Here is a 22,142-nt window from a genome sequence, read left to right as displayed (position 1 = left end):
GAAGGACCTGAGCCTGGGGACAGCTACATAACAGTGAAGGAGGCACACCAGGGTCTTGGGAAGAGACAGGAGCTGGCTCAGACCTCCCTCTGTGAACCCCACCCCCGTTCTCAAAAGGCAGCAGCCACTCTCACCTGCTGCTATAGCTACATACCTGCTTCTCAGTCCCATTATGCTCCCAGTGAGGGTGGGGACAAACGTGGTCTCATTCCTTCAGTGAAAGTCTACTAAGTGCCAGTCCTGGGCTAGGCCTTGATTCACAGTCCAGCAGTGGAAAGAGACAGGCAACAGGTCATCACCACCCTGTGTTGCTAACAAGGGTGAGGATACGGACTTGGGAGCAGAAGCAAAGGAGGAGGTACTACATCTGGAGGAGACTAGGAAGTCTTCACAAGGATGGATGGATGGGCAGGAGCTTGTTGGGTGTGAAGGGCAGGGCTGGGGTAGCTATCATCATGGAGTTAAAGCAAGTGGCACGTAACTGACCCTCACTGACCAGGAAGTGAGCAATATGATGATCTGCCCAGACTTGGGGAGGGAGAGATCACCACTGCATCAGTGATCCTGGAAGGCTTCAGGGGAGAGGTGAACTCTTATAGGAGCTTTGAAGGGTGAGTAAGATCTGGGGGAGGTAGAGGGGTGGTCAGGCAGGCAGGGGGGTGGGATCAGTAAGCAGTGACTCTTCAGGACCTTCTCCCTTCCCTGTCCATTCTCTGAGCGCCCTCGTCAGAGAGGGCTGGAGTAGGCTTGGCTGGGCAGAGGCATGAGAAATAGTTTTAGCCTGAGGTCCTGGGCTTGGTAGGTGCCCCCACAGTGCGGCCAGACCCTTGGAGACTCAGAACCACAGAACAGCAGAAAGGGGTGATGGAAGTGGGCCCAGGTCCCCAGTCATGGTGGGGGCGTCAAGGTAATTTCCCAACTTTGAGGAATTACAGATGCCCATTTAAAATGACATATGTGCTTTTCCCTGAGAAGGACAGGTGACTGGCACTGATTAAACATCTTTGTTCGGTATCTTCCATCAAAATACCTTTTATCTTTGTAGGTCTTTTCACCCCACTGTCCTGAGATTATTTAACATCCCCCTGGCTGGAAGTGAAACTCCAAGGGCAGTCATGGTCTGGTTCACTGCTCTATCCCCAGCACCCAGCACAATGTTCCTGGCGCACATCAACACTCGTTTAACATGCTGAATGAAAGAAGTTAATCCTCATGGATGTCCTGCAAAATAGATCTTATAATCTCTGTAGAGGCTCAGAGAGGTAAAGAAATTTGTTTAAAGTCAGACAGATGGTGAGCTCTCAAATTGAGGGGTGTAGATTGCATTCCAAAGACTTGCTCTTTCCACTACCCTATACCTCCTTAGCTAACTGCAATTTTCAGCTCTCACCACCTTTCACATAACGTCCAACCTGTGGGCCCTCAGCTCACCTCTAATCTTCCCTGACCTTCCCAGGGAGTCCATGAAGAACTCCATAATGGTGCAGGGCGGTGGCAAGGAGGAGGGAGTATCACTAGGATTCATCTCAGCTCTAGGAGCTCTGAGCCTGTCCTTTGCCAGCTGGTGACCAGAGAAAATGGGGCTGGTTTTTCAACTCTGGCTCTTCTACCCCCTCCCCACCCAACAATCTGGGCCCAGACTGAGTCTAAACAGTAGGGACATGCCGATCAGCACGGGTCTGCCCTGCCCTGAGCCCTGAAGGCCCTGCCCAGGCACTGAACTCATGAGGATTGGCCTTCGGTCCTGGACCGGAACAGGCTGGGCTGGGTGGCTGAGGGGCTGTGGTGGGAATAAGGGGGAGGAAGACTGATCGCTGAGGGGCTGCTGTGAGGCACAGGGAGTGCCTGAGGACAGAAGTTGTGGAGAGGCAGTTCCACTGAGTGGCTGATGGCTGCCAACCAAATCAATCCCTGACACTGGCCTTATTTAATCTACCCTTTAGGCCATGAACCTTTCCAGAGCAGGGATCTTCTGGGATTCATCTTTGCTTAGTGGTCGTTGACTGACTTGCCTGATTCAGAAGCAATGCTAACACGGAGTGGTTGAGGGACCCTACACCAGGTCACTCCAGTGGGTAGGATCCCCTGTGCACCACCTGCAGGAGGGGCTAGCACAGTTTCTTGTGCTGCCATCTACCACTGCAGCCTTGTCTCTCCCTTCCACCTACCTCTCCACTGCGCAGTCCTCCCAGAAATGACCTTAAGTGCCTGAATACGCCAGCCTCTCTCACTGTTCCAAGTCTGTTCAGGGTCTCCTGTTGCCTGAGATACCCTTCACTTCCTCTTTATTGGGATAAATCTGACTAGTTCCTCATTTGGGTGCCTTTTCTAGCCACCTTCAGCACACCTGCCCACCAAGTAAGGAGCCTTCCTGTAGCTCCTCTCCCTACTCCCTGAGAGCCCAGGCGCACAGCAAGGCTCACACTATGTCCCCACTGTCAGCTGACGAAGTTGTGACTTCTTTGAGGCAGGAAGCGGGTCTTAATGATTTGATTTCCCTGTGCCCAGCACAGGGCCTGGAACAGTGGAGAGTCCAATAAATGCTACTGCATCAGAACATTTCCCTAAAGGCAGAGGCATCAATAGTGGAATGGGCTACACTGGAAGGCAGTGAGTGAACTTCCTGCCTCTAGGGGAATGTTACCGGAGGTTGTGTGATCACTTGGCAGGGAGCCGCTTTCTGTCCTGTGTAGGAGGCTGGACTGTGCGGACTCTGGGACTTTGGGCCTCCTTACAGGACTAAGGTGCTGGGACTCTAAGAATTACCTCCAAACAAACTCAGAGCCACCTGGAACAGCAAGAGAGGGTCCTCTGGGACTTGCTGAACCCTGGTGGCTAGACTGATTCCATCCATCCATCCCGGGTGAACATTAATCTTCACTGATTCTTGATGACTGATTTGTTCAGAGTCCACATGGCATAAGCATGTCCTATTTCCTCTCTGGTCCTCAGTGGTCCCATCTAAAAGATGGGGATGAGAGGTGGGATTAGGTTCTCTTCAAAGAGATAATTTCTATTAAAAAAATTGGAATGTTCTGGTTGGCATCTTGAGGACACAGAACTTGGCAAGGTTAAAACTGTGAAGAAGTGGTGGGCTCTTAGATTAGGCAGGAAACATCCTATCGAATGGCTCCACAGTCCAGCCACCCCAGAATGCAGTACAATATATGAAGGGGGTGTAATCAAGAGGGCGGGCAGGAGACAGGCTGCCGCCCAAGCACAGGGTACGAGAGCCTGTGTGATGGGCCCACCTGATGCCTGGAAAAGTGAGACCCGATCAGGCTGAAACCTGGCTCTACCAGTCCCGGCAGTGGGGCCTCAGGCAAGATAACCTCTGAGCTTTATCTGATGATCTATCTACTGCTAAGGTTGTTTTATGTATGAAAAGCACCTACCCTCAGGCCCCAAGCAGGTGTTCAAAGAGGCCAGTCCTTGCCCAGAAGGCACACTTGCCCACCTTTCCCACTTCAGTCCCTCTGACTGGCCAATCCAGCAGCAAACAGGCCTGTTACACGGCCATGCCCCAGCCGAAGACCCGCAGGCACATTCCTATGTGGGCAGTGCTGAAACACTCCCCTGCCTGTTCCTGCTGCCTGAGCGGGTAGCAAAGGGGCAGTGCAGGGTTGTCCCTTAGCCCCACTGCCCCGGAACAAGGAGCTCTAGGGAGCAAGAAGAGTCTTACACTGCCCTGCACTCTGAAAGCAGTTCTTAAAATAGTCTGGTATGGACTGTGGCTACTCCTGATTCAGTCCACAGGGCAATGAGTCCTTGCAAGTGGAAGATGACCCATATGTTTAAGAGAAACAATCCCGGGACTCCCCGCTAGATCTTTTCCTGCCCTGGACCCAGGAAAGTGAAGGAGGTGCAGGGCACTGTGGTTTCTGGCCCGGTTCCACCACTGATGGAGGCGGGTGCAGGCTGGGGGCCTCCTGGGCTCCCCTCGCTAAGGGGGATAAGAAAACCTGACCTGACTGGATGTCTCACCCACCCTTTTCAGCTCTCTCTCAAAGCCCAGCTTTTGTGAGCACTCCTGCTTGTTGGTGAGAATGAACTGAAGGATGAAGCAGATGGAAAAGAGCTCTGAGATAAACAGGACAGGGCTATGGGAAGCTGAGCCATAACAAGTGATGTCTGAAGAATCAAGGGGCTCAAAGGAGTGGCCCAGGACCTGAGCTGGGAAGATGAAAACATGCCCAGGGAATGTGGGCCTGGGGAAGCAGTCTATGAACTGCAGACCAGTGAACTTGAAATCAAGTCTAGGCATAGCTGTAAAGTAGACTACTCAAATATGATTTCTGAGAACTTATAAGGGAAGGCGACAATCTCCAGCAGACACAGGATTCGACCAAAGATTAAGATACGCCGGACAACCACACCCGTGCTCTTATATAGGACAATGAGTGCTTCTGATGTGCCAAGCACTGCACTCACACTTCCATGTGCATCCTCAAATGATCTCACATCATTAATGTGGGACCCGCAGAGCACTCACTGTGTGTGCCGGCCCCTGGGCAGAGGTCTTTATAAGCATTTGCTCATTTAAATCTCTTACGAACCATAAGTTGGTGCAGTCATTGACTTTGCTCCAAGGATAAGGAAACTAAGGCCCAGGAAGGTAAGTAACTTTCCCAAAGTAACAAGATTAGCTTGTGAAGAAGCCGGGATTCAGAGCTCCAGTATTTCTGATCTCAGGACCCATGCAGGCTCTTCATCTCTGAGCGGGCTCCCCTGCCCGTACCACGAAGACATGAAGATATCCATTTTACAGAGGAGAACGTGGAGGCTGAGAAGGGTTGAACCATTTGCTTGAAGTTACACAGGCAATGCATTAAAGGGCTGGGATTCAAACCCGAGCAATATCTGTTGCCAAAGCCCTGGTCGCCTCCAGTACAGGGGCAGCCAACAGGAGGCATTTGGCTGATGTTAGTTGTCTTTTCAAAGACACCATCAGAGACCTGTGCTTAAAGAATCCAGCTTAGACCACAAAGGATTTTAAAGATCAAAGCTGGTATTTTCACAGACCTTGGGCAGAACACAAGGCAAGAGCCCAGAGGGGAACAGAGGTGATAGAAAGCCAGCTCCAAAGAGCCAAGACAGATTTGCACGCCACAGTGGCTTTCTCCTTCTTCAAAAATTTCCACCAGCTTGTGATCTGGCCAACAGGGATATTGTCTTTTCTTTTTGCATTCTCTTCTCTCAGATGGAGAAAATAATTTATACCTGGCCTTGCAATGAGGTTATCGGAACAGTCCAATGATATAAAAATATCAAGGTGCTTTGAAACCTGTAAAGTGCCGTGGGTGTGTGCATCACCGTTATTATTATGGTCTCTGCCGCTTCTGGTGAGAATTCATCGTTTCCACCTGCCGTCCCGGACAAAGCGCACACACTCCGAACCATCACATGCCCCTCCTCAGTTCCACCTGCTTTGTTCTGCCGAGCTCCTGTTGTGTGCATGTCTGTGCTGCCCACTGGACCGTGTGTGCATCTGTTTTTTTTTTAAATTAATTTTTTGAGGGAAAGAGAGACAGAGAGAGTAATATCGATTTGTTGTTACACTTAGTTATGCACTCATTGGTTGATTCTTGTATGTGCCCCGACCAGGGATGGAACCTGCAACCCTGGTATATCGGGACGATGCTCTCACAATCTGTGTACCTGGCCAGGCCGTATGAGCATCTTAAAGGCATGTATTTTATCTCCTCCTCCCTATATTCCTCACACAGCCCTTTTGAGCCTTTGTTGAACTAATAGTACCTGAATTACACCAAAATAAATTTAACCACCTAAGAGGTACATACAGTGCTAAAAACAGAGAAGGATATCTAAGCCTTGTTTTTGACCTCTAAGAACAAAGAATCTAGCTGAGGAGAAACCGAGAGAGACCCAGGAGTTTAATCCTTCACATACACCAGAGCTCACCCTTGCAACAGGCTCTCCACTGTTCTTTTTCCCCTCATTCCCTTGGAATTCTGGGTAGTCTGCCAAGCCCCAGTTTAATAAACACTAGTCTACCTACCCCAAGCTGGGGAATTTTTAAAAAGACTGTCTTATTCATGCCTATATTCAGGAACTAACATAGTCCTGGCATAAAGCATATCCTCAATAAATGTCAGTTGAATGAATGAATGAACGAGTGAATGAAGAAGTGGATATATACACAAGTAAATCTGTACTTTATAAATTAGAATATCTCCATGTTTTTTGCATCCCCAGTACTTACTTCTGAGGAGAAGGGAGGGGAGGCGGGGGAGGGGAGAGGAAGGGACTGACACTTACTGAACATCTACAACACGCTGGTCCCAGGGCTGTACTGTGGTGTCCTCTTACGCACAGGGGCACGTTCCAAGATCCCGGTGGATGCTTAAAACTGCAGATGGTACCAAACCCTATGTATACTATGATTTTTCCCTGCATGTACACGTCTTCTCTTAAGGAAGCACTGCGTGGCTTTTGCCAGCATCACTAACCCTTGCATTTTGGGGCCATTATTAAGTAAAGTAAGGGTTACTAACACAGTGCTGTGCTACTGCAGCAGCCTAATAGCTGAGACAGCTGAGTAACTAGTGGGTGGTATTGCGTGCAGCGTGGACGCTCTGGACTCAGGGCTGATCCCCTCCAGGGTGGGACAGGGCAGAATAGAGCCAGAGTTCATCTTGCTACTCAGAATGGCATGCGGTATAAAGTTATGAATTATTTATGAAATTTTCCAGGTAATAATTTTGGACCTCAGTTGACTGCAGGTAACTGAAACCGAAGAAAGCAAAGCTACAGATGGGGAGGGACTGCTGTGTTCTTTACATATGCTTCCTCACTTAATTTTAACACTGCCACAGAGGTCTGAGCAAAGGGCAGGAGAATGAGGTTCCTTCCATGGGAGAGGGCTGCTTTCCATGCTAAGAGTGCAGAAAAGGGAAGCTCTGTTTTCCAGAGAGATGTCCTTGGGGGTGGAGGGTGGTGCAGAGGGGTCACCTCCATGTCAGGGATAATGATGTCCCAAGAACAAAAGAAGGCCAGGTGGGATGAGGGCCCAGAGAGAGAGGACACAGGACCAGGTGTTAGGAGACCCCTGAAAATAGGCCCATGACACTTTCTGGGCTTGTTTCCTCATCAGCAAGAGGAGGGTAATAGCCTATATCCTCTCTACGGTTTTCCACAACTCCATGATGCCATATTCTAGAGAATCTTTTCCTGTTAAATTCATTTTGAGTTTATTTGTGGAATGAATGAGAGTGAATAAATGCACAAACGAAAGGGTGCCATCCAGTGACATCTCTAAAACATCTTATACCATTTTGCTGCCATCCCCACCAGGTACTCCTGGTTGCGAGGCGACCTGCTTGCCACCCTGAAGTCCCCTTAGGCTCAAGAGGCAAGGCTCCTGCGCTCTGCCCCCTCCCACCCACTGCCTGAAGGGCTCCAACTCCTAGCAGAGTCAGCAGCAATTCTTTTCAGTGGGGAGCCTTCCTTTTAAAACTGAGCATCTCCTGACCTTCTGGCGGGCTTCCTTATCTCTGAATGCCTGTCGCAGTAGGAATGATTCAGCACTCAAGGTAGACAAAGGCCGTCAAACTAAGTCCATGGGCAGGATGAACATGTAAAAATACACAAGCACAGGCCTCCAAGAACAACACTCAAGCCAGGCCCAGGAGACAGAGCACAGCACAGCCCAGGCCACACATCAACCCCAGGCCAGAATGTGCCCCTTAGAGGGCACGTCAAGCCCAGAATCAGAGATGGTCTTTCAGCCACTTTCTGGCTGTTCTTTACCTTATTCTAGGTTTCCCATTGTTATGTATGGATCAGGAGCTGTTACAACAGGGGGGTTTCTTTCCAAACTCACCAAAAGATAGATCTACTTCAAATGCTAGTCCCACCCCTAGAATTTTACTTATGTGTTTACATCACTACCCCCTGCCCAACTTCCAATGTCTTAGTCTTCTTTTTATACCCCCAAGTTTCTAGGCTGAGACTGAATGAACTGAGTGAGTGAACTGCATATATATATGCAGGTTCATATATATTTGTTCATTGTCTTCTATATTAGAAGAATTGTTCCTTTTGCCTTCTATAATAAAAGATCCAGAGACAGAGAAGTTAGTTAACTCGTTCAAAGTCATATAGCCAATTACTGGTTAGAGAACCAGAGTTAAAAACCAAACTGTCTTTGCCCCTTCACTAAATAGTATGGAAAAGGAGCTAACAGCCATGAAGCACTGACAGAATGCCAGGCACTCCCTGTGCAGTGTGTCACAAGGCTGTGAGAAGGGCATTATTATTTCCATTTTACAGATGAGAACATCAAGGCTCAGAGAGGTGTTCTCTGCCTAGATTGCTCCTCACGCTTCCTGCCCACTCTTCCCTCAGGATCCAGCTCAGAAGTCATTTCCTTCTGGAAGCTTTTCTTCCCTGACCCCCCACATTCAGCAGGTGCCCTCTTCTGCTGTCCCACAGCCCCATGTGCGTCTGTCCTATGTTGACATTCATGCACTGTGCCACCATGGATTACATGTGTGACACTTTGAGCCCTTCAAGGGCAGAGGCCAAGGGCTGAATCTTAAATTGAAATTTTAACTTCAGGCAAAAAGCCTGGCACACAGCAGCAGATTAGTAAATATTTGTGGAAGAAAGAAAAGAAGGCTCCCAAAGCCGCAGAATTGGAAAGTGAGGAAGCTGGGGTTTGAATCAAGCCTGGTCCCAGGGACTAGACTAGTTCCATGGACAATGACCTTCCCCTACAGTAGAGACCCTTTCATTATATTTTTGCAGATTTGTTTTAGAACTCAGCACATCCTCAGTCTCCAATTAGCTGTAAGTGTGAATCGATGGACTGTAAGCTTTCACAGGTCAGGACAGGGTGTGATTTTCTGGGGTGCTGTGCAGCCCCCAACACAGACACTGCAAATGATGGGCACTGCGTGCACACCTGTGGTTTGAGCTGATTTCAATCAGTCCATCCCACTGTGGTGATGACAGTGACTCAGGGCAGGGACGAGCCAGCCACTGGCTCTCATGACGGCACTCAAGGCCTGTGGATGGGAGAGCACGGAAACATCAAGGTCAAGTCTGTCTAAGTGTTTTAAGACAAAAGAGGGTAAGACAGGCGGTCTCCCTGGGAGTGGGAAGAACACTGTGGGGAGCTGGTTTACCGTGCTTCCTCTCAAGGAGTTTACAACAGGCATGGTATACATAATGCAGTGAAAACGAGTTATTCACCTAAAGACCAGGACACACTTTTTCTCTTTGAAAATTCCAGCTCTGTCCTCACCCGCCACTCCCACTCCAAGACTGACACAGCTTTCACAAATTTGCAGTTAGGGTTTCTCTCTGGGATTTCATTTTGATAAAGAGTTTTAATAACCTCTTAAGTCGAATGCCACATGTGACCTTTAGTGTCACTGTGCACCTCTGAAAGGCTCTGATCTGGGAGAACGACCACAGCCAAGGCAGAGTCGGGGAGTGAGGAAACTACCCGAGTAGGAATCAGGAGACTTGGTTTGAGACGCGCTCCTGCTCCAGCGTCTGCCTCCCTAGGGACTCTGGGTGCGACCCGACCTCAGGTTCCTTCTCTGTGAGGGGGGCATGGAAAGGCCTCTTGGCTGACTCCCTGGGCCATCCTGATGATCTACTGAGAACCTACTTCCTTGGGATATACTTAAAGGAGTAAAGGGCGCCTTGCCCTGGCCGGGTGGTTCAGTTGGTTGGAGCGTTGTCTCAAACACCAAACAGCTGTGGATTTGATTCCCGGTCAGGGCACACACCTAGGTTGCAGGTTCAACCCCCAGTTGGGGTAGGTACAGGAGGCAACTGATTGGTGTTTCTCTCTCACATTGATGTTTCTCTCTCTTTCTTTTTCTTTAAAACCAATAAACATATCCTCAGGTGAGGATTTAAAAAAAAGTAAAGGGCACCTATAAATGTAAGTAAGGTAGGGTAAGAGCACATGTATCTAAACTTCAAAGAGGAATGGGGCTTTATGTATAAATCTGTGATTGAGATAATGGAAACTTCCTTCTTGAATACAAGATTGTATTTGATTTAAACTCTAGGGACAGAGCTTGTGTTTCTACACTAGATGACTCCCTTTTTTAAGCAAGGCACACTGATGCAGGGTTATCTGTGACTGTCTTCAGGGCTGTGGAGGCTATAGACGTGTGTTATACTGATTTCCTCAAAACTGACTGGCCTCTACCTTCTATAATTCTGAGCTCCTGTGTTCTGAAAGTGTTTCTGTCTTTTGTCTACGGTAAACAGTCATTTCTTCCTGCTGTCAAGCTCGATGTCTTTCAGAATTCCCCTTATTTCTGCTTCAAAACTATGTTAGAGGAGAAAACATAAAAACCTTGTTTGTTAAAACTGGGTGCAGTCTGAGTTCTATGAGCAAACCAAAGGAGTTTTATACTTCTTTATAGTAATCTTCCTCAGGTCATGTGCCTCTCTACTCAAAAGCTTTTTAATGCTTCTCATTCCTACCAAAACAAGTCCAGACACCACAGGCGGGTGCTCTTTTCAAAGCCTTCAGTTATCTGCCCTCAGACCACGTTCGCAGTCTAGCTTCTCAGTGCGCTCCAGGTGTTTCCCGTACTCCGGGACCGAGTCCGCGGCCTCCTCTGGTGCCTTAAAACAACCCCCCGCCTTCAAGGCCCAGTTCAAGGCCTCCCTTCTTCCTGCAGACTCCCTCAGTTAAAAATAACCCCTCCCTATCCTTTGAACTCTCCTAACATTTTATCTTCATCACTCCCATGGCATTTATCACTTTCTGACTTAAAGAAATGACTTTTTTAGGACCACATCTAGATCTCTTTACTGTATCCTAAAACCACCTTGGAGAGGTTTCCTGTAAGCCCTGGCATTGCGTCTTGCTGACTGTATGCCTAAGTGAGTGGTGGCAAACACTCTCTGAGCTCTTGTTCTCTGAGCCACACTTCTCAGTGTTTCCCATCATGTTGCAGATTCTCTAGATTGCTGAGGCTGCTGCATTCATGAGCTCCTGTCAGGTTTACTGGGCGGGGAGCGGCTTTTCCTTAAGGTAATTGCTGAGCCGAGCCTCTGCCCTTCCCTGGCCTCAGTGGCACCTGGCCTGCTCTCCCCTGTGCCCTCCTGGCGGAGGGGCTGCCCCACACATCCCACCTGTATGCAGTGGCGGGCAGCCCGCGGGGCACTCACCGCTGCCGAGCCTTAGGAGCAGCACGTCCTGCAGCCTGCGGTTGAGGTCACGGAGCTCCTTCATCTCGGACACAAGCGCCCCGCACTCCTTGAGCTTCTTGGCCTGTTGCACTAGCTGCCTCCGCGTCCGCTCCAGCTCCTGCTGCAGGTGGCGCATCTCCTCCTGCTGCTGCTGGTAGGTGCGCAGCAGCTCCTCATACAGAGCCCGGGGCACAGCGGCCTCCTCCAGACTGTCCATGTCCTCTGTGCCCGGTGAGGCCGCCACAAAGACCTCTTCTGGACACGTGCTGTGGCCCAGGCTCAGGCCGTTCTGCTTCTCTAGTCGGGCCACCACGGCCTCGATGCTCTTGTGCGCCACTTCGCTCGGCTTCCGCCCCTCGGGTCTCTGTGTAGGACAACGAGAATCAATTCAGCAAGGGCAGCTGGGACTTTCCTTGGGCTGCGGCTCAATATTTCCCCAGACAATCCTAGAATCACAGAACCACAGAACATCAGTGCTTAGAGGAACCTGTGCGAACACTTAATCAAAGCCCTTCATTTTACAAATGGGGAAACAGAGGCACAGAGTAGGGACGGGTCCTGCCCAAAGTCACACAGTCAGGTGGTGGCAGAACCCGGACTCTGGTTTCCCAGGCCAGCACTTTTTCCATTCCACCACTCTGCCTCTTCCATGCCACTCACACTGTAACGGTCCTCCCCAACTCCCTGGCCACGGCCCCACCCCTAGTACCCAGACAGGGACTTCCTCACAGGGGGCACTCAACGTGTATTTGCGAAGAATAAGGGAGAAATCAGGGCAACCCAAGTCATCCTAAGGGAGTTAGCATGAAAATCTCTTCAACACAAACATAAAAGTGAGTAAAAAGGCTATGCTTTAGTTGGGAAGGATGCAAAGAACTCTCCTCCACTCTCATCTAGGGCGGCAACCCTGTCTTATTTTCTCTGTGTCTCCACTCCTACCCAGACTGGCACTTGGCAGGGGCTTGATAAATGTTAATGAAAAGTTCAAAGAATATGCTAGTGTTGAAAGGTTCTGCAGTTTAACTCCCTCATTTTATGGGCAAGAAAATCAGGGCTCAGGGAGGGGAAGGACTATATTCAGAGTCATGTGGTGAGCTACAGACAGAGCGAGACCCTGAGCTTGGAGGCTGACTTCCAACTCTAGGCTCCTTCTCCCATGTCTGTCAGCCTCTCCTTGGACACTGGCCAAGCTGAAGCTCGGCAAGACAGCGGATACAGAGAAGATAGTTCATTGAGAAGAGAAATTATCCAGGACTACCCAGGGGCTTTAGCAGCTGGAGGAAATTCCAGCTCCAGTGGACAAAGCTTCCATTGAGGGGGCATGGGAGTGATAGGACCAGTGGAATTCTTCACCCAGGGCAGGAGGGCCAGGGGCTCTCCTGACTGGGGGCACTTGTGGGAGGCACAGACTGCCGAGGACACAAGATTCCAAACAACTTAACTGTGTCAGTTCAAGCCTGCCTGAATTTCTCACTAAGTTTCTGTAAATTTAAAGAAGAAAAAAACATGACTCTGAAATTGAGTTCCATAACAAAATCCTATCCTGTCATTTTATTCACTGTGATAGGTGCTGCTAGTCTAGATGAACTCATCAGCTAAAATTGTAATGATCACTTTAGATATCTGTCCGCACCACAACACTGTGAGACCACCAAGGGCGTGACCATATCTGCCTAATCTCCATGACCACAAGGACTGGCGCAGGGCCAGACCCATAGAAAGGGTGCAATGGATGCATGGACTAATAAACTCAACTGGAATGTTTGGATTATACCTTGGGAATATTCTTGACCTTGTGTCCAAAGTCAGACCATGGTCAATGCAGAAGGCACCCTTCTTTTTCCTCCTTTCCTCTGTGGTACCCAATGCACACACACAAAAACCAGCCAACCAACCAACCCACCAAACTGGATAGACCAACTGGGGTGCCCACCAAAGGAAATGTAACCTCATGTAAAAGTTCTCTTCTAGCCCATAAGCCCTCTTCTGTGAACCTGGCTCACCCCTTTCCTAGGGATTCCACCCTTAGCTGTTTGGGGCAAGAGGACAGCGACTGGCTTAGAACTGCTGTCCAAGGACAGCTTGCTTAATCATCCTGGAGCTCAGCAGAGATCTCTCCAGGACTGTGGGCCAGACAGCAACACACTTTCCAAACCTTCAGGGGCCATGACTCTGGGTACACGGTGCAAACAGGACTGTGCTTGCGGCACAGCGTGAGCCAAGGCTCCCTGGAAGGTTGGCCAGCAAGCATGCTGGCTGTCCCAGCCCTCTCCTAACCTGTGACATCAGGGGACACTTATATGGTGAGAGGAGGCCAGGCTAGAATCCTTTAGCTACCAAAATCTGAAAGCGCTCCCACATACTTCCAACAAAAGGAAAGACTTTGTTACCTTGATGTGTCTAAGCTGTAAATCTTCTTCCCCATAATCTTTAACCTCCCCATCTTCTTCTACGTGATTGAGAGAAAGTTTGGGGATTTTTATTTTCTTCTGCATCACACTGTTTTCAAGGTCAGATTTGTCTTCTAAAATGTATATCAAGAGAACAAGGTTCATTATGACTCAAAATGCTAAAAGATGCCCATATCCTTAAAAGCTGGAGAATGACAGAGGCCAGACCAGTTAAAAAGGAAAAGCAAACCAACCTGGGGGGGCCTGTCCCCTCCTGCCTGTAGGGGCCCCACAGCAGCAGCGCACAGTGAACTCTAGGATCTGGAGTAGCTGCTAAAAGCACTGCCTTACAAAGCATTGAAATGGTGTCCAATGAATTCGCTTACAGGTTTCTCTAAGTGCCTCTTGAAGGGTGGCCTTTTATGGAATTCTAGAATCTGGGAACTAAAGTGGTCCTCAGATTGCTATCTGGTCTGAACTTAACTAGCACATGAATCTCTCAACAACAGAGATCTTTCTAAGCCAAGTGACTTCCCAGAAGAAGTTGGTGGGTTTCCACCAGTTCAGGTACCAAGAGCCATGAAGGGGATGACAGCTCCTATGGAGGTAAAGCCAGAGCTGGAAGGACAGGGACCTCCCAGCTAGAGGACAGGCTGAGGTAAGACAGATATAAAAAGAGCAACGAGTAACATTTACTGCCTTTTTACTGGTATCAGATCATAGGACAGAGTTTTATGGGCTCTAGCGACCGACTGGTCCAACTCTCTCATTCTGCAGAGGAGGGAACTCAGGCCCAGGAACGGGAAACAGGCCTCTGGGGTCTCGCCCAGGACTGTGTGCAGAGAGAGCACACCCCGAAGGGCGCTGCACACTGGGAAGTGCTGCACAACTCCAGGGGAGCACTTTTTCTCTCTACTTTCCCATATAACTTCACATAATCTAAAAGGATTTTTTTTCTCCTGCCCTGATTTCAAACCTGACTTTCCAAATCTGTCTCTCACAGCGCCTGTCAAAAGGAAAAGTTCAAACAGGAGAGTTCCACAGGTAAGACCTTGAAAATGCTCCAGAACTGGCCGCTTATGGTAAAAACACTGGTGTCTGTTTACTGGGACTGAACTGAGACTCTGAGAATTACTGTTCCTTACGTTCTTCCAAGGCTCCCACTGTAGTATCCTAAATGCTGCTGCCGGCATGTTGTCCAGTGCTGGAGGTGGCACATGGAGGTGGTTAAATCGAATCTCTGAGGGTCTTTATGTGTGAGTGTGTGTGCACACATATGTGATTGTGCTAAACATGCGCTTACACTTTCCCCGAGACAGGCTTCTCTCCTCACAACTTGTTAGTAAAGCTGAGAAGGAAGCTTATAAGCTCCTATCTATTCCAGAATACAGCCAAATGCCAAATCTTTCTAAATGGCCTTAGGAATGCAACCCCAGCTGATCAGAGATGGGACTCTGGTAGAAGAGGAACCTCGGTGTGACCCTCAGCTCTTCTGCGACAGAGTGAGGAAGGAAGGGCATGGCCTTAGTCTGACAGAGCTCAGGTGTCTCCTCTGTCATGGGTGGATCACAGCAATAATTCACAGAACTTACTGCACAGTGCCTGGTGCGCAGCAGGCGCCCAATGAATGGGATGTTGTAATTGCTATTATCAACATGCTAGGAATCTTTTAATTCCCTAAGCATAAGGTTAATAAAGATACAGTTTAAAAAACAAAGGAATGGCTTATGAAAGAAACAGAGTATAAGGGGCCTGCCCAAGAAAACAAAGAAGTGGTCTACGTTAACAACTTCCTCCTGATCAGAGACGAAAACAGCCCTTCCCACCGCCTGGGTGAGCCTGGGTTCTACTTTCACGGGCAAAGCCTGTTCTTGTTCTCTTTGTGTCCATAAAATATATCCAAGGGGTTAGACACGAACAACAACCCATTAGATAGATGGTCTTTCTAAAAGAGTAAGAGCTTCCTTACAACAGATCATTGTGACTCTTCCTAAGCCAAGAAGCTACTAAAATGTAAAACCTAAAGAAGGTACCGCAAATGAAGCTATCCTGAAATGGGTTGGGTAGATGTTTTCACAGATGAAAAAAAGATAAAGAGAGAGAGAGAGAAGAGATGAGAGGATGGTGTTAGGATTTCTGAATGTGTTCTTAGCCCAGGCAAAGCTCCTGGGCTAGTTTTCAGTTTGACAAGTTCAAGGGCAATTTTTGAGATGCAGCCACCAAACTGGAAATGATGAGCTGCGCTGTGTCCCTGAGCGGAAACTCTGTTGCTCAGGATCATGCTGATGCAGACAGAAGCAATCAGTCCAACTCACAAAACTAATCTCTAAACTGAGGACGGTCCTTGGAGTGTCCCATTTGACCCTTTCAAATGCAGATGAGGAAGCTGGGCTTCCAAATGGTGAAGTCCATGAATACGTCCACGCAGCAATCAGCCCAGAAATACAGGCGGAGCAGGACAGGCAGGGTTCCCATCTTGAGGAGCTCAGCACTGGGCATGGTCATAGTGCACATGAACAGTGTGACCACGAACCAGGACCCTATAACCAGGGTCTGGAGCTCTTCCTCCTATGCCTAAGCTTAACACTTACTGAAGATTTACACTTGCAGGATCTAGCTTGGTGCCTGGGGACACGGAGAGTAAGCATCCAGATGGGGGACACAGGATAAAAAGCCATGGAAGAGATAATCTAGGATCTCAAATACTGAGCAGGAACAAGGGGACAGTAACTACTATAGGCCCTTGGGGGCAAGGGAGGAGGTCACTTCTGTCAGTGCAACCACGGCAGGCTTTTGAGAAGAGGCAGCCTTTCAGGCAGCCTCCTCACTTGCTGGGTGATCGTGGGTAAGTTACATTACTTCTCTGAGCCTGTTTCCTCATCTGTGACTTGATGCAAATCCTTTCTATTCATAGTGCCAGAATGCTGGGAAGATGATCAAATCTCTATGTTAAGGACTTGAGCGGAGTGAATGGCGCTTGGACAGTCAGTGCTCACTAAAGAACAGCCATTAAAGACAGTGAGTATCTGGACCACACAGCAGGGGCAGAGAACTAAAGCCAAAAAGGGGAAAGTTGGGAAGACACTTCAACTGGAATGGTTACAAAAGATGGTTCCGTTATAAGCAGGAAAGAGAGGTGAGGAAGGAAGTCGGAGTGTATAGAAAAAGGCCTTGAAGGCCAAGATAGGAAGAGCTGAGGTTCGACCGGCAGGTATGGAAAAACTAGGAGCCAGGCAGCCTGGATTCCAAGCCCAGGTCTGCCACTAGGTGGGAGAGAAGTCAGGCAAGCTGCGGGGGCAGTGAGTGTCATTTCTCCTTTTCTTGGAAAAGGAGATACATTTGCCTCAAGTGAAGATCAAACCAGCTGAGTTAATGCGCATTGAAAACACGAGAGCCTGTGCAGACAAGCCGAGGGTGGATAACGAAGCTCAGCAGGGCCTGCTGCATGAAACTTGCTTCTTGAGGGGGTGACCTGCCCAGCGTCCTGGTTCGGGAAAGGCACCACTCGGGCAGGGCAGCACTCCCCACCTGATCACAGGAGGCCCCCCTCCTACCGGCTGTACCCAAGGCTGCCTGCTCTTCCACCTAACTGGAAAGCCTCCCTCCTTCCTTGTGTGCTTGACAAACTCCACTCTTCTCCTTCCTCCTCAAAGGTCCCACTGCACATTATACAGCAGGTCCTTCACTAATGTCATTTCATACAAGTTTCCTTATAACGTTGATGAGATGCCATAAGAACTTAACTCTTGTTTATATCAATTAGTCCCTGGTAAAATTGGTTTTGTTATATACTATTTCACCACAGTTCCAAGACCCTGTCAAGGATATTAAGTGAGGACTTACTATAAGTATCTTCTCTGTAGCCTTTTTTTTTTTAATTATGTTGCAACTATCTGCTTTGGTGTGTACCTTCCCCAATGGTGGTGTCTGCTAGGTAGCAGACATTTCACCAGTAGTAGCCTATTGTTTAATTAAAATATGATTCATGTAATATAAAATCCACCATTTTAAAGAACGTACAATCCATCGGTTCTTAGCGTATTCACACCATTCTGCAGCCATCTTCACTGTGTAATCCAGAACTGTCAACTGCTTCCCACAGTGGCTGCCCTGTTTTACAGTCCGCAATGGATTGTGAGTAACCTCAGGGCAAGGCCCATATCAGAGGCTTGGCCATACAAGAGGGACTCATCAAACAAAAATATTAGGGAACAATAATAAAAAAGAGGCTGCACCAATACTCATAAAAAGATGTTCAAATCATCAGGCATCAAGGAAATGCAAATCAAAAGTGAAATGAGATACCCCTTTCACACTCACCTTGGATGGCTACAATCAGAAAAGTGAAAAGAAAGGAAGAGAAAAAATGACAAGTGTTGGGGACATGAGAAGAAATTGGAACTCTCACATATTCCTGGTGGGACTGTAAAACAGGGCAGCCACTGTGGGAAGCAGTTGACAGTTCTGGATTACACAGTGAAGATGGCTGCAGAATGGTGTGAATACACTAAGAACCGATGGATTGTACGTTCTTTAAAATGGTGGATTTTATATTACATGAATCATATTTTAATTAAACAATAGGCTACCACTGGTGAAATGTCTGCTACCTAGCAGACACCACCATAAGGCTCTTCACATGTTATTACACCTCACACCAACCCTGCCATTAAGTATTACTAGCCAGAGTTTTTTGCTGTTTTGTTTTTTTTTTTCCATAAGGCCTTTCAGCCACCCCGATGGAAAGGTACAGAGTCACGATTTGCTCTAGGTCTCTCTGCCTTCCCAGCCTAAGCTCTACTCTCTCTAAACACATGCCTGGAACATAGTCGAGTCAGCAAAAATGCTGAATGAATGAATGGAGGCTATAGATAAGGACATCCAAACCCCCAGACTAAAGTTCAAAGCAGAAGAGCACTCTACCCTAGCATTCCTGCCAGGCACGGCTGCCCCGGGGAAGCAGCCACACAGCAGTAACCACCCCCAGGCACAACAGAAACGGACTATAGCCAGGTCCTGGGGCTTGAATGGATCCTTGAAAAGGTAGGCTGCGTTGTACAGAAAGTCTCAAGTGACAGGAGTAAGATCCAGAAAGGAGCAGAAGCAGATGGTACCTCTCATCACACACCTCCTGGCCTGGATCCTGGCTGCCCAACACTTGACCAGGGGATCTTGAGGCTCCTCTAGAGCTCACTAGCCCCTGGCTCCATCCCACTGCTCACCGGTCTCCTCCCTGCCCAGGGCTCCCTGGATGAGGGCTCAGGAAGACCTGGGGCCTCCATTCATCCTTTTCTGCATTCAGTGCACTTACTGAGCCCCTGTTCCAGGTTGAGCACTATGGCAAGAGGTCCTTGTCTTTTGGTCCACGACAACCAGTATGTACTAGGAACCTTTGCCAGAATGCAAACTTCGAGTTCCTGAGGGACACTGGCTCACGTGGGGCTAATCCCTAGCCTCCAGGCCTTCCTAACTATTCCTGAGTTGAAGGTGATGCCTCACATCCATATCGAGTCCACAGAAGATGACTGCTCATTCAGAATCATCATAAAAAGTGAAAGAAGTGATTGGGAGAGAAAGGCCCAGGACCTGATAAAAACAGCACAGTCTTTGGATCCAGGGGGTTCTGGTTTGGAATTCTAGCTGTGCTTCATACTAACTGTGGGGATATGGGCAAGCTACTTAACCTGTCCGAATCTCAGTCTCATTATCTGTAAAGTCTCTTGTTGTAAGTGTTTGATAAATAGCGGCCGTCAGGCTGCCCCTGTGGGCTACGTGCCTGGCTCTCATCCCATGGCAGAGAGAACCACTGAGGGTATCTGACACACTGAGACTTGATGAAAGAGATGTTACAGGGAGATTCATGTGGCAGTGGTAAGCGAGATGGATGAGGTGTTAGGAGGAGACTGAACATAGGGTGACAAGAAGCTATAACTCTTAACTGGTCATATTAATGAAGGTGAATGATGGTGTGGATCACCTAAGACAGCAAGTGGCTTCATGTAGCATCTCAATGTGGCTTTGGAGTGTGGTCCCGGCTTTGAATTCCAGGAAACCACACAAGAAACTAGCAGTTGGCTCAGAAGGATGAGGAAAACTCTCTAGTCAACATGCCTTTGCAATTGCTCCAAGCTTAAGACCAACTAATATTTCGCTGTAAACAGAAATAAAGGTGTGGCCTCTGAAGAGTGAGTCTTCACTAGTTCTGACTTTCCAATTGTTTTGTGCCAAGGCAAAGAAAACCACCAAGGATTTGGGCATCAGTTTTCTCCTCCTTTTGAGCTACCAAGGAGTCAGCTAACTGCATTCATCCATTCAACAAATATTAAGTAAGTACCTACTATGTGTCCAGGCCCTGTGCCAAATTCTTTATTAACATCAGTATTTTAATCCCTATAACAATTCTATTGATGAAGAAATCAAGGCTCAGAAAGTAGGGTGGCTAATCGAAGACATGAAGCTATTAATTAGCAGAGCCAGAATTTCAAGTCACATCTGCACGACACTCAGGCCCTGTTCTTATCAGCTAATTGTCCTACAGGCGCAGGAGAAAAATTACCAAGTTGCTGTAACTTCCTCAACTGAAGTAAAAGGCAATAGATAATGGTGAGTACGTCAACATAACTTCCAAAGTGCCTGCCTTTCTTCTAAGACCTTGCCTATATTCTAGAATGCCGTGATATATTCCCAGATTGAACTAAGCACTATACAAATATGACTTGATGCCAAACTCCTGAACTACACAAGCTGATCAAGGCCACTAAGCTCTCAATAAGCCCAAGGGAGTCCCTATTCGAAGCCATAAAATATGGTAAAAGCTGCTCTTCAAAAATAGAGAAGAACTTGGTGTTTGTTATCGACCTGAGAGGGACAAACACCCCATTACATTGGGTGGGGGGAAGAAAGAAGACATGGTAATAAGCAAATAGTGTTTTACAAAACAGGCTGGTGAATGAAAAGCCCTGTGCAAGCCTGTCTTTACTATTGAAGGCAGCCCTAAAGAATCTGCAGTGTACAGTTAAAACGGAAGAGTCACTGTCTTGACTCCCATTTTACATATAATCATGCTGGATAATTAAAAGAGTCCAGCAGCAGACAGTTTAATGTGGTGTGGGTTAGTTAGGATGAAATTCTGAAAGGCTAAACATGCCATATTTTACAAAGGTTTAGTCTTGTTTTAAAAATATCTAGATGCGAGTTTAAAGTGTTTCATCTGTTCAAAAATTCTGTAAAGTCTCATGTTTGCATTAAAAACAGACAAGCCACAGAGAAGGCATGCACATTGCATTATCTGGCCTATATTGTTTGCTTTTTTTGAAATGCAAGGCAGACCAAATTCTCAAGTCTCAAGGACTGTATCCTGCCAGGACAACAAAAAGAAGAGTCCCCTGCTGTGGCGTGGCAGAAAGAACGCAGGAGACACTGACTCGAGGACTGGCTCTGCTACTCTGGGTGACCGAGCATGTCTCTGTCTCCGTTTCTGTAAGACACAAGGACTAGACTAGAACCTCAGCAAGTCCTCCGAGCTGTGTGACCACTGGCCAGCCACAGGGACTTCCGGGTCTCTCTCTCTTCTGCGCAGTACAGGGTAAGATCTAAATGATCTAATCCCTCCAGGTAGGCACCTCTGAAGAAGAACTGCCCTGCTGAGCCGTCCAGAAAGGGAACGAAGGAAATGCTGACCAGGTTTCAGCAGGTCACCTTGCTCTCACTCGCCCGGCCTCACTGGCCCTGGCACGGGGCTGGGGCACAGACGAAACTAGGAGCCTCATCCGGCTGGCTCACTTTTTCTAGCTCCCATCATGTGCTTCACCAGGCTGTTGCCAGGGTAGTAAGTGGTGCCAGCACAGAATCTCAGAGAGGCAAAACATGGGGGGAGATGGTAAGTCTTTCATGAAAATACACAGAAGTTAAACTTTAAACTTGTCTGCTCTGTACATGTGCTTGTCCCTCCAGACCACTCCTTTCCACAAAGGGTGGTCACCCACAACTAAGCAAGCTGTTCTCTTGGCAACTCTTAGCCACTGTTCTCCTTAACAGCTGCCAATGTTTAATGAGTGCCTACTATGTACTAGGCACTTTTCCATACTAGCTTGCTAAATAACACAGTGGGCAAGGTGAGTACTATCTCCATGATACAGACAAGCACCTGAAACTCAGAGAAGTGATTTCCCAACAGTCACACAGCAACTTATAAAAAGTAAAGTCACGATTTGAACCCAGATGTCTGACTCCAAAGCCTATCTTATTTCAGCTCTCTAACACTTCCTCCTTGACATGTAAGGAAGTGACCTAGAGGTCATATAACCAAAGCCTCTCATAGAGCAGGATTCTACTCCAGGACATGCCTGACTTGCTGGCTGCCCCTGGGGACAGGGAGCTCATCACCATGCTGGACTCCCTTCCCTTGCCCATCTGCCCTGTCTCTGCTGTTATTATATTGTTTCCACTGATCCCTATGAATTCCATTCTCTCGACCTAACTTTGCTTTCCTGAAGAACTCCTTGAAGAGAGATTCTTATCATTCCTCCATTGGGGCAAAACTCAGATATCAAAACCTCCCAAAAT

At 48.1% G+C, this 22,142-nt stretch overlaps 1 protein-coding gene across 3 annotated transcripts in view; it reads right to left on the bottom strand.

Moving 5' to 3' along the window:
- Window positions 1-22,142, bottom strand: part of LOC123831221 (BEN domain-containing protein 5) — a 237,458-nt gene that overhangs the window by 208,580 nt on the left and 6,736 nt on the right. For all 3 annotated transcript variants that reach the window (XM_045858033.1, XM_045858024.1, XM_045858040.1), the window contains exons 2-3: window positions 13,578-13,711; window positions 11,167-11,551 (exon numbers count right to left, since the gene is read on the bottom strand). In XM_045858033.1, the coding sequence (XP_045713989.1) occupies window positions 11,167-11,551; window positions 13,578-13,711 (519 nt within the window). The remainder of the gene's footprint in view (window positions 1-11,166; window positions 11,552-13,577; window positions 13,712-22,142) is intronic.

Source organism: Phyllostomus hastatus, unplaced genomic scaffold, assembly GCF_019186645.2.
Source record: "Phyllostomus hastatus isolate PE091 unplaced genomic scaffold, TTU_PhHast_1.1 phas_contig_147, whole genome shotgun sequence".
NCBI classification, from domain to species: Eukaryota; Metazoa; Chordata; class Mammalia; order Chiroptera; family Phyllostomidae; genus Phyllostomus; species Phyllostomus hastatus.
This window is presented reverse-complemented; position numbering and strand designations above follow the sequence as displayed.